At 40.4% G+C, this 12,431-nt stretch overlaps 2 protein-coding genes across 2 annotated transcripts; one reads left to right on the top strand and one right to left on the bottom strand.

Moving 5' to 3' along the window:
• Nucleotides 1-3: 3 nt before the first annotated feature.
• On the bottom strand, nt 4-2,759 carry LOC119560197. Its single transcript, XM_037873559.1, has one exon. It carries the CDS (start codon nt 2,639-2,641, stop codon nt 35-37), a length of 2,607 nt encoding a protein of 868 aa, XP_037729487.1. The 5' UTR covers nt 2,642-2,759; the 3' UTR covers nt 4-34.
• A 3,234-nt stretch (nt 2,760-5,993) lies between these two features.
• LOC119560550 lies at nt 5,994-6,921 on the top strand. The gene is made up of 2 exons (XM_037874055.1): nt 5,994-6,658; nt 6,713-6,921. Exons 1-2 carry the CDS (start codon nt 6,135-6,137, stop codon nt 6,882-6,884), a joined length of 696 nt encoding a protein of 231 aa, XP_037729983.1. The 5' UTR covers nt 5,994-6,134; the 3' UTR covers nt 6,885-6,921.
• The last annotated feature ends 5,510 nt before the right edge of the window (nt 6,922-12,431 follow it).

Below are 12,431 nucleotides of genomic sequence, written 5' to 3' on the forward strand. Positions count from 1 at the left end.
GACTAACATGGGATAATATTTATTGTTAATAATATTACAGTTTGCGATTGGTGCGCATTTGGTGAACAATTTTTTTCGGAAGTGTCTTCCACACAGTTCGAGTGAACCTATAGGGATCGGTGGTATCGGGAGCAGTTCCAATTGGCATTGGTGCTCCAGTTCGCTTTCCCCAAACCCTGGAATCTCGTCTAACGGGGGCTCTTCCATGTTGACCTCCGCCTCCGTAGCCATAGATTCCGTCCTCAAAAACGGTTTCTATATTGTCTCCAAAGGCTGTGCCCATGTACCGATCGCCGGCTGCACAGTCGAAGGCCCTCCAAAAGGGACTATCGGGCACTGGGTACTTGGGTTCTATAGCTGGTATCCCCTTCTCAGTCTGGGTGCCATGATTCACCACGTTCCGAAGGGCTTTCTCTTTTGGTTTCCTCGCTGCCGCTGGCGGGTTCACATGGAGATTCAACTCCAAGTCGCTGACACTAGTATCGGTGAGCACCAAGTGTTCGGGACAGGGTTCCATGATGCGACGCTGGCACTCCCTTTTGAGGGCCTTATTCAGCTCGAACTTTTCCAGGGCATCGCGACAGGTGCACAGCATTAAGGATTTGTGGCAAGTGCACTTCCGGAAGCCCTGATCCTTTAGAGCTCGCTTGATCTGCCGCAGGGCAACCGCCAAGTCGCTCTTCACGATCCGAAAGGTGATGGGTTTTTGTTGCATGTCAAGGGTGGAAAGGGCACGAAGGGTGACGAAGATCACTCCATCCTTTTTGTAAATATTTAAGAGGGGCAGTCCTTCTCGCTCTCGCTCCTCCTGATTATCAGCAATCCTGCGCCACAGGCCACGCTCCTCCTTGGGCATCAGGAAGTAGCGCATCACCTGACCAGCTGCCCGAAGGATGGCTCCTGGTCTCCAGCCGTGCTTCCTGGCCTCCCTGGTTCGAGGCCAGTCCCAACCATGGCGACGGGGAACGGTGTGCTCCACCGGCAGGCAGCTCTTGTGACCCGCCGTCTGGCGATAGGCTCCGGGAATGTACGGATCCAAGAGATTATGGGACTGTCTTAAGGCTAGAGAGGATTTGGAGGGGCGATAGGGGAGTAGCGTCTGCGATTCGCAGCGCTTCTCGATCTCCAACAGTTTCCTGGTGTCGTGCAGGGAGTACAGATGCTTCATCTCGGATAAAACTCTGGTCAGATAGGGGCGATCATTGATCGGCTCTGGGATCACACAGAAATCCTCGTTTGAGCCAGGTTGGGGTATTACCAACTGGTTCTCATCCTCTGGCACCTTTTTCTCCTCAGCTTTGAAAATGTCCTCGCACATTTTGCGGATGCGACAATGGGCGCAAAAGGTGCCCAATGTGCAAGTACACCGGCATGGAGGGCACTCCACGTCGGATTCGGACTCAGAGTCCGGAACTGGTTGACCCAGCCCAGGTTTATTCTTCTTTTCCTTTATTTTCTTGACTCGCAATATAGGTACTTTGCATGATTTTAAGCAAAGCTCATCGAAATCTTCAGGTAGCTTTGGTTTGACTAGCAGCTCATCCAAGATCTCATCCGCAGTCATCTGCTTCTTGGGAAGTCCCTCCAGCACAGGACGTGGTTTGATGTTGCAACGGGGACAGGGTATATATTTGGGCAGCCAGGACATGGATTGCAGGCAAACAGGACAAAAGCGAATGGGTTTGATATCGTATTCAGTATCATCTCTCAGGGGAACGGGTATCCAACGCTCTTCGGGGATTTCCTTGTGATCCACTGGAGTAGGAGCATTCTTTTCCGAGGGTGGCTCTGTGGGCACCGCCGAACTGATAGGCACTTCCATTCTTTTCAGTTTATCGGTCACCAAGCCAATGATCTTTATGTAGTCATCTGTTAGCTTTTTTAGCTGACTAATAGAGGGCTTCTCCTCGAGACAGGGATCGTCATCTGGGAAGACTACGCGGCGATTATCCAAGCTTCTATAGCGCTGCAAGTCTAGATCCAGGCGGATATCACCCTCCTCTGAAGGATGTTCAGGACAAGGCTCCGAAGGGATCTTCAGCAGGGGATCGGGGTCGCCGACAATGAACATCACATCTTGGGGATTGAATGTGGGTCCCAGTCCTGTGCATACCACTTTCTCCTGCACCTTTTTCGGGATTACAACAGCTGAAGATTTCCTGGAACTCCGACGTGAGCTCGATCTGCGCGGCTCCTCCTTAATTATGTCCAAATCTGTGCACTTGATTATCAGAACTAAGAATACGGTCAAAGTGCCAACGCAGTCTTTTCGGCGCATCAAAAGTATGGTATCCTCGTAGTAGAGATCGTTCATCGTGGAACATATCTTGTCGATAAAGGTGTCCGGGAAGAGCATCACATTACTGCCCAGGGTTGATCCCTCGTAACGGGCGGCTATCTGCATTCCCTGTTCCTCAAGGGCCTTTCGCAGCACCGAAGGTCTGGTGGTGAACTCCGTCCTTCTGTTGTTCGCAAAGTCGCTGACATTGACCCGACTCGGTGTAAGCTTTATATTGAGGCCGGCAATCTTGACTTGCGCTTCGCATTTTTCGGGCTCCTTAACCGGTTTGTACAGATCGAGACTTTTCACCACAATATCGAAGAGGAAGTCGGTGTCTTCATCTCCTTGGCCACCCTCCATATTTAAGATAACAGTGCTTATAAAAACTACCTCAATTTTAGGTATAAAATTGTGTAAAGATGGAAATTCCGTGTGAATTTTATGAGTGATAAATTCACTCCGGTCTTGAGGGGTATGACATTAAGGCCAGGGCTATATTCTGTTAAGAAAGGAAAGAAACAATTGGGTGCTACTCAGCGATGCAAAGAACAATTATTCATTTTTATTATTTACCTAATAGTAAAGGATATATTAAATGTATTATGTATATTAAAATATTTAATATTATAAAATAATAGTTACCCACCATTTGATTTTTAAAAACTGTATTTTAATAAAAACTATTAATATTTTTGTTCAAATAAAACAAAACTCAAATAAAGCACAACTTCGTTCAGAAATAAAACCTTATTTAAAAGTCTTTTTTTTTAAACACATCAAAGTTGTAAAAACCCTAAAACCATTTTCTTCATTAAGTTATTTAAAATGATTAGACTGTTCTTAGATAGTACCACAACGTTTTATAGCCATTAGGTTGGCTGATCAACGTTAAATAAATGAATATGTTATACTTAAATTATTTTATAATTAAACAAAACCATCAAAATAGTTATTGCCCAAGGACCTCTGGGAGCAGCTGGTAGGCCACGGGGTGAACTCCAGTGACCTGCAGTCTGACCAACGACTCCTGAAGGAATTCGAACATGCCTCGGCCAGCGAAAAGCAGCCAAATGGGTTTCTAATTACCCCGACCACTCCCAGTCGCATTTTCGCCTGTTGACTGCCCCTCGTGGAAAATCCCGCTCTTATTTATCGCTACACCTTCCGTAAGCCGCTTAGCACGCGATGCCTGGGAAATCTCACACGCCCCCAGAGGCGGACTGCCATTTATCAAATCAGCTCACATGCTTATCTAAATTAAGTTCAATTTTAATTAAATTTCGCGCATTAGGTCGACGCATATCGGTTATCCCCGCTGGCCCAGTCCACCATCACACACCCAATCATCGCCGAAAACTAGTTTTTAAGAGCGAATTGTGCCAAACATTGGGGATTTTGTCGAAAAATGCTGAACCGCAAAATAGAAACGTTTTAGCGAGGGGACCGCCTGACTAACTAAGCCGATTTAATTGGATACAAATTGGTGCAGCCAAATGTTCAGTGGGTTCGAACATGGGCGGGGGTTCTCGAGGGGGTTGCTGTCCGCGCCAATAGCCAAACAATAACAAATTGGGACCCCTGGTCGGGCGAAATTCGGTCCAGTTTTTTTGGCCGAGTTTCTGCTGGCCAAGTGGCAGTCACTCGTGCATAAATTATACAACACCCGTGTATATTGAAGTTTACTCTAACTGAGAAAGAAGTCCATAGGTAGAGGAGGTCCATAGTATGGCTTAAACATATTTCCTTCTTTCTTTAGTTAGTTTCTTAGTTCAACATTTAGATATTTTCATTTTCACTTTTTTTTATTACTCACTTAAATATATTTATTAATTTATTATTCCTAGTTTCGAGTACATAGATTTACATATTTAGATTATACTATCTAGGTTTAAAAAAACATAAAAATACAAGCAACATTGTTTTCTTTATGAATGTATTCTTAGTTTTGAGTATACAGATTTGTATATTTAGATTATTCTATACAGTTTTTAGAAAAAAGAACGAAATTTATTTGTTCAAATGTTTTTTATACCATTTTATTTATTACTAGTTCATTTTAGGTAGATAGTTTCGAATACATAGCTTTATACAAAAGTTTTAAGCTATTCAGATTTCGAAAACCCATCCTGAAGTATTTTATTGTCTGGCAGTGTACAATTTTAAAGCAATTATAGTTTTCGGAACACAAATAACTACAATCATGTGGTTTTGGACAATAAACAGGTGGTTAATGTTATAAGATATATAATAATTGCCTTAGTAAGTACAACAAATATTTATAGACCTTCCCTTTTAATGAAGTCAAAGCGATTAGAGAGTTAAAATCATTGGAATGTATAACCCACAACTTCTTAAATAAGAGTTTTTAGTTGGATATTGCCAAACACATTTCCATTTGATGGCCACACACAATTCGGTCAGAGCTCGCACAAATATTGTCGAATACAAATCGAGCAGGGAGCACCAGGTAACAATTTCGTGTGGCTAAATTGGCTCCTCTGGTCGAAACGTGGCATTAATGACTTGTTAATTAGTTGGCCATTTTGTCGAGCAAAGCAATTGCAAAACAATTTCACCAGCAATTGTCATTGGCTGGTCCTGTCCTGTTGCAAAGCCTGAATTCCTTCGATTGCATAATTTATGTGCCGAATCGGTTTTGATGTACGACTCATATAACTAAAGCTGAACCATTTTGGCCACATTTATTTGCATATTTGTGCTGTTCTGTGGATGTCTTGCTGCAGTTTAATTGCTTTGCCAAATTAATGTCTGGCCTCAAAATAAATGCAAAGCACTTTGCCAGCTGGAAAAGGCCACCAATTAGAATGTCCGAATGTGAATATGTTGCTGCATGACCCAACCATCATGTGACTGGTTGAAATGGCACATATTATATAGGGTAAGTGGAGCTGAATAAATCTCCTTTCGGATCAACCATAAAACAAAAGATGTTTCTCTCGAGCAGCTGGCAAAACTAATTCGGATTCTGTGCTCCCACAACTAATTGGTTGGAGAGAGTGTTCTTGGTTTTTGGCTCTTGTTTCGGCTCGAATGAGCACTCTTGGTTTTCGCACGTTACGTATACGCCACAACTACCTAATGCCGGGCATGGAGGCCACCTAATGCTCTCCTCGTTGGCGGTTGCGGCTGCATCCAGCCCACTTGGCCCACTGACACTTGGCAGGAGCATTGCTGATGCGGCTGCCACTGCTCGGGATCCTGCTGGCAGACAAATGAGCGCTCCCATTAAACGCTTCTGAAATATGCTGGCGAATCATTCACAGCCGGAGATGGAGATGGAGCTTCCCAGGAAGCTGGGAAATCTGGGGAGTTCTCCAGGCCAATAAATCTGCGAGTTCCGCACACGGAGCACAGCTCGTTCTCCGGGGTCCAAAGTGTTAAATCGTATTTAATTCGAGGCATTTTGGTTATTCAATGCAGTGAGTGCAGGCAGAGTGTGGGTGCATTTACTCAAGTACTTACACATAGTGCATATATTCCCCTAAAGGAAAATCCTTTACTTAAATCTAAAAAGGTTCCCAAGAACATAAGCTTCATTTAAGTTCCTTCTGTTTAACAAAATTTAAGTTTACTTTTGACTTAGGCCTTTTATTCTTAAGTTTTGAGAAATCATCTAAAATAAGGACTTAATACCTTAGTCAAAGTTGTTGATTAAAGTTGGGGGAAAATATATCCTTGAATCTTAGTAGGAATAGATTTCCGGTTGTCAATTTATTTTTACCTGTTTGGTTGTTCGTTCTTATTGTTTAAAAATTATTATGTAGCCAGAGAAAAATTTCCCTAGAGCCTGCAATCAAGTCCCTGCTTACCGACTCCTTGAATATCCTGAAAGATGGCAAAGAAAGGCAAGAAAGGCAAGGCCAAGAAGGGCAAGAGCGTTTTCAAAGCGAGGGCTACAGTAGTGCCTGAAATACCCCCAGAACCGGTATTTGCCAAAAATGTGCCCTACTTCTCTTTCGATCTGATTATAACGCGACTGGAGGTCAAGGGCGTGGCCTTGGCAGATCCCAGGAAGCTATTGGTGAAGGTCAACTTTGGGGGCAAGGACCTTAGCCTCACGGCAAGTCGGACCAATGTGAGCGAGTTCAAACCGAGTGCCAGCATTGTTTTCCAGGCGGAGCCACCGATTCTCTCCCAGAAAGTCGAAGAAAATGGCATGAACTTTGAGGTGATATACGACGACCAATTGGTTGGCTTGGGCAAGATGAGTCTGCCCAAGAAATTAACTGAAAGGATAAAACTAGACATGAAAGCGTTCTCCTACACGAGCACATGTAACCTGGAGATGGCGGGAAAACCAGTAGGTGGTCTGGAGTTTCTTTGCAAGCTGTTTATCAGATGTGGTGATTATGCCAGGTGAGTATTTCCTTGTAAAATACTCAATAGCTAATCATAAACTTAATTAACCAGGGAGGGGGAAACTTGCCCCAATTTGGACAGGAATATAAGCCCAAAGGATATAGTATTCGTAGTCGGTAAATCTCAGGCGAATACCAGCTGTTGTGATCCTTGCCGAGATGTTTTGGCAATCGAGGCGAGAAAGGAGAAGGACTATAGTATTCAAGGAAATTCTAGTAAATAAGTGAAATAAACATTCATCAACTGGCAAGGGTAATTTTTATTAGTTATTTTCGAAATTTTTGAACCAATTTTAAAAAGTCGTAATGAAATAAGTCAACAAATATCTCCGTGATGGCAGACAGGGAGGAACTCTAAAACCCTTAATCAATTTAAGCAAATTGGGGTAATCAATAATATTTCAGACAAACTAACTCTTGGTCTGCACTTCTTTTTTAAATATACTTACGTAATACTAATCCAAACATGACCCAGCTCAAGTGCCCCTAAATCACATACTCCTAGTTCAATATTTTAACATGTATCAACCGAGCTTCCTCTCACATCCCCATAGGATTTCCTTCGCCCAACTCATGTTTTTCCTGGCCAAACAGCTTTAAAGTATCTGTTTGGCTTTAAAAATGAACTTGTAACTTGAAATCGTTATATTTTTTTGCTGCCAAGCTTCGCTTTGCTTGATTAGAATTCGACTTCAATTTGGGGTATTTTTCCGGCACTTGTAGATAAGCAAATATTTGGCCCGGGATCAGGTTGGATTTTTATTACACATTTTGCTCATTTTAATGTCCTGGCTGGCTTGAGTTGTTTGCCAGGTCCTTCCACCCCCTGCAATTCGAGGCACCATGTGTGTGTGTGAGCACATAAAGGAAAGTGAGTTCATCTATTTTTTATTTGCCCTCAGCCAGATGCTTCAATATCATTTATATACACGTTCTTGTAAATGGCTGTAACCCGTATTATGCCCTGGGAAATTTCAATATTGACTTCATCGCGTGTTTGCGTCCCTTTCCATTGTGCCGAGCTCTTAAGCCCAACGAAACTCGCAGTCAAGTAAATAATTGAATATTTATTCGATTTTCGAACTTCATTCTGCCTTTCAAACTGGGCTTCATTGTTGGGAAAACATTTTTTACAGCATCAAGTTAAATTACATCCGCTGTTTGACATAATATTGCATATTACGCCGACAATATGCGATAATAACATCAAGAAGGCGAGAATCAGAGGTTGGCTTCGGACTTTCAGCTGGCAACCGCAAGGCGGAAATTAAAACTTCACTCAAGAAGGAGGAAGTGTGTATTCTGCTGGTCTTATTAAGGTGGACCATTCAATTTAGAAAATAACATGGGGCTTACAATTTCTAGGCAATAAAATGAATAACACGGATTTTTACACTTGATTTTTCAAATCAGTTCTAGCTAAGTCCCTTAATGACAAAAAGCTGGGACCGAAAATCACTTAATCCTAATTTTTGAGATTTATTTTTAAGACTAGTTACTATTATTTATTCATATTTCTGTCAAAAATAATACATTTTTCCCGTCCGCAAAAAGTGTTAAAATTGCCAAACTAAAAAGAAAACAAATGTGTCTAAAAATTAGCCAAATATTTTTCTGTCCCTGCCAGAAAGAGAATTACTAAATAAAAAGCTTTTAAAAAACAGGTCGACTGCTCTGCCAATAGAATTTTAATGCTCTTTTGTTTGTGGCTAATGAATGCAAAAAAGTTGGGCAACACTGCATATGCGTGATTAAATTTAAAAGTATCTAATAGCCATTATAGTGTTTGGTGCTTTTTTTGTGAGTGACAAATGAAAATCAACTTTTTAGCAACTATATGAACATTTTAAATGTATATGTATTTCTTTTTTTTGGTATTACAGAATACCTAAAGCACTACAATTTAGCAAGCTAAAGCGCCACCCTAATTTTCCCAAACAGATGTGATGTTGGTTGAGTGCTCCTCTTTTCTGTTTGCCATTCAGTGCATCCTTAGAGCTATTCAGGCGGGCAAAACACCAGACAAATATACAGTTCTTGCGGTTCCGTGCATTGAATTGAATTCCTGCGCATTTTTTAATGAACTCGAAATTCCTGGCACATGCGAAATCAGCAAGGCCATCACTCTTTCCCCGCTACAGTCCCAAAAAAGTGAGACAATCATCAGTGACATGCCGATATATATTTGTGGGAAATTAAATTTGGGGAAAAAACTAGCACTTACCTGTGTGCAGCACTTTTTTGAGCTTCTTCCACTATAATAATTGAATCAAATCCTGTTGAAACTCTGCTCAACGTAATACGTTTCTGCAGTCTGGCAATAATAAATCCTTGCCCGAATTCGAAAGCAATCTTATTCGAATCCTGCTGGAAATGCAATTAACTGAAAGCCAAACACATGCCTCTGCTTATCAATATGCTTCAGTATTTATTTAAGTATTTCTCACTTTGCTTTAGTAGTTTTCTTTTTGAGTAAACTTAGTTGAGAGCTTTTCAGTTTATACAGAATACAGAAATTATGCTGTGGGAAGGGGGAATTGGATTGGGAAAGTGGAAAAATGGGTTGATGTCAACTTAGGGTTGTTGATCTAAGCATATACATACAGAGACATATACAGATATACACAGAAACATTTACAGCTAAATCTTTAATCGGGGGACTCTCGGCTACAATGAGAAACGCACACACATTTAACTAGTAGTTACTGATATTGTTTTAATGCATAGTTTATTTATCCATTTTCTAGGCGTATTAGACAGCAACAATGAACTATAATTTTCCACTACGGATTTGCTTGACTTACGCTGTTTGAGATTCAATAATTTACAAGTTAATTGCCTCTATGCGGATTATGTAGTTCATGTTTAGACTATTAAATGCTTTCAGCATAATTGTTGAAATGTGGCTAATGATCCACTGACCACTTCGATTCGCTATTCATTCATGTATTTGTTTACGTTCTTTTAATTGTATTTAATTAATTTAATTTAATTTAGGGTACTTAAGGCTAGACAAACGTTTAAGTTTCACTTAGCGCTTTCAAGGGTTCCTTAGTAAATTCGAAAGTGGGAGAGCAAGAGGTACAAAAGAGCCTTACATACAGTGTGTTGTCGATACATGATTCATGACTTTGCCATTTGGCTTACGACTAAGAACTTGCTAGTTTCTGTTTCCGTTTCCGCTTGATCTTCTTCTGGTCGCTTATGTGATAATACAATATAGATAAATATCTAAAGGGGTGCTTACTTTCACCCCCTTTCTTATTTTTCCGCCGTTTATTTACATAATTTGATTCCGAGATTACTCGACCTTACTCACTAGCTTTTTATTGGGTACAGTTTACACAACGCAATCACCTTAAGGTACAAAATAGTAAAGTAAAGGTACAGAATTCCCATGGCAGAGTGTGTATGGTGTCTGAGTGTGCGTGATATGTGGCTGATGTTTAGTAATTAATAATTCAGAACTTTTCTGATATGTTCGAGAGTCGCTAAACTGCGGTTCGCAGCGCCACCGCCCAAAGGGGGTGGTTCGGTTTTCCCGCCTTTCCGCCCGCCAGTTTCCACACAGCTCGACATAAAACTGCAGTTGTGCCCGACATTTGATGCGAAAATGCAGCTCAGCCGGGGTCCCCGAGGACGGGATATGGCCACTAATGCTCCGGCATTCCGACCCACCGACCCGCCGATCCACCGACCCACTCCCCTTTAAACTCGACGCAGCTCAGGGCGGCTCAGTGCAGCTCAGTTGAGGGAATGTGTCAACTTCTGTGTCAATTGTATGGCCATTAAACTATGACGCAGCATCAGCACTGCCATCCGGCTCAGCACTCGAAAAAATATCCAACTTTATCACAAAACAAATTTTTATCAAGAACTTTTGTAGCTAATTTTAAAGAGTTATTCTCAATGTTCCGTAAAGAATTCTGTTCTAAATTTCTAGGGAGTCACGGATTATATATAGACAATTAAAGGTTCAAAAAATTAATACATTCTAACAGTATAAAAACAAAACAAAATAATTTTTATCTTTTACCAAATAATGCGAGATATTTTTGACGTAATTTGAAGAAGTTATTCTCAACGTTCCGTAAAGAATTCTGTTCAAAATCCCTAGGGATTCAGAGAACCAGCATAATCCGAAAACCCTTTCGAAATCTACAACCAATTTATCAACCTTGTAGGAATTATTTAAAACAAGAAAGGAAGTTAGCTTCGGCAAGCCGAAGCTTATATACCCTTGCAGCTATAATTATTAAATTTAAAAACACAAAAAATGATATTCCCAATAGTATAAGATAATATGTCAAAAAACACCGAAGCTATAATTTGTTTCATATTATTTTCCTACCAATTTTCCGATCGTTCCTATGGCAGCTATATGATATAGTCGTCCGATTTTGATAAAATTAAATTCGAAACTCAGAACTAATTAAAAAATGTTATTTCCAAGCGTAGGAGGTTATATGTTAAAAAACACCGAAGCTATAATTTGTTTCATATTATTTTCCTACCAATTTTGCGATCGTTCCTATGGCAGCTATATGACATAGTCGTCCGATTTTGATAAAATTTAATTCGAAATTCAGAACTAATTAAAAAATGTTATTTCCAAGCGTTGGAGGTTATATGTTGAAAAACACCGAAGCTAAAATTTTTTTCATATTATTTTTCCACAAATTTTCCGATCGTTCCTATGGCAGCTATATGATATAGTCGTCCGATTTCGATAAAATTTAATTCAAAATTCAAAATTATTTAAAAATTGTTATTTCCAAGCTTAGGAGTTTATATGCTAAAAAACACCAAAGATATAATTTTTTTTCATTTTTTTGTCCGATTATTCCTATGGGAGCTATAAGATATAGTTGTCTGATCCGGCTGGTTCCGACTTATATACTACCTGCAAAAGATATAAGACTTTTGGGAAAGTTTCAGCCCGATAGCTTTAAAACTGAGAGACTAGTTTGCGTAGAAACGGACGGACAGACGGACAGACGGACAGACGGACAGACGGACATGGCTAGATCGACTCGTCTAGTCATGCTGATCAAGAATATATATACTTTATGGGGTCGGAAACGTCTCCTTCACTGCGTTGCAAACTTCTGACTGAAATCAATATACCCTCTGCAAGGGTATAAAAATAAATGTAACTAAGAACCCTTATTTTAATAATATTATATTAAAAAAAAATATTTAAATTTCATTCAGTTAACAAAAAAATTACTTTTACTTTTGGAGAGTTGTAATATAAAAAATAATAATTTTTAAAATTTAACATGATTTCTAATTTTTTAAGAGCTAAAAAAATTTTAAAGTTATTTTATCACTCCTCAATTTATTGCTCTTTTAGGTAAGTTACCATTTTTTTGAGTGTTCTGATTTCATATTCGAATATGTCAGGCATTTTTAGACATTTGGCAATTTCACGTTATCTCTGCAGCGCCATAAGGCCAAGTTTTATTTCCACCAAAAAAATGCTGTCACCAGTCAATGGTGGATTCTTCCGGAGTGAGAGTACGAAGCTGCCCAAGTCTCTATAGTTTCAGCTCTTAATGCTGCTAAGCCAGCTGTCAGTTGCAATGGAAGCGAAGATCCAAGTGACTGCAATTCACTTTGCTGACCAGGAAGAAAAGGACAAAGGCGGAGGCTAAGGGTTCAGAGCATGGCAAGGAGGTCGATTAGATAATTTGATGATGCCACTCCTGGTCAGGACACTTATCCTCATGGCAATTTTCGAATGCCTCGCCGAACTGCAAAGTGAGTTC

Source organism: Drosophila subpulchrella, unplaced genomic scaffold, assembly GCF_014743375.2.
Source record: "Drosophila subpulchrella strain 33 F10 #4 breed RU33 unplaced genomic scaffold, RU_Dsub_v1.1 Primary Assembly Seq354, whole genome shotgun sequence".
Lineage (NCBI taxonomy): Eukaryota > Metazoa > Arthropoda > Insecta > Diptera > Drosophilidae > Drosophila > Drosophila subpulchrella.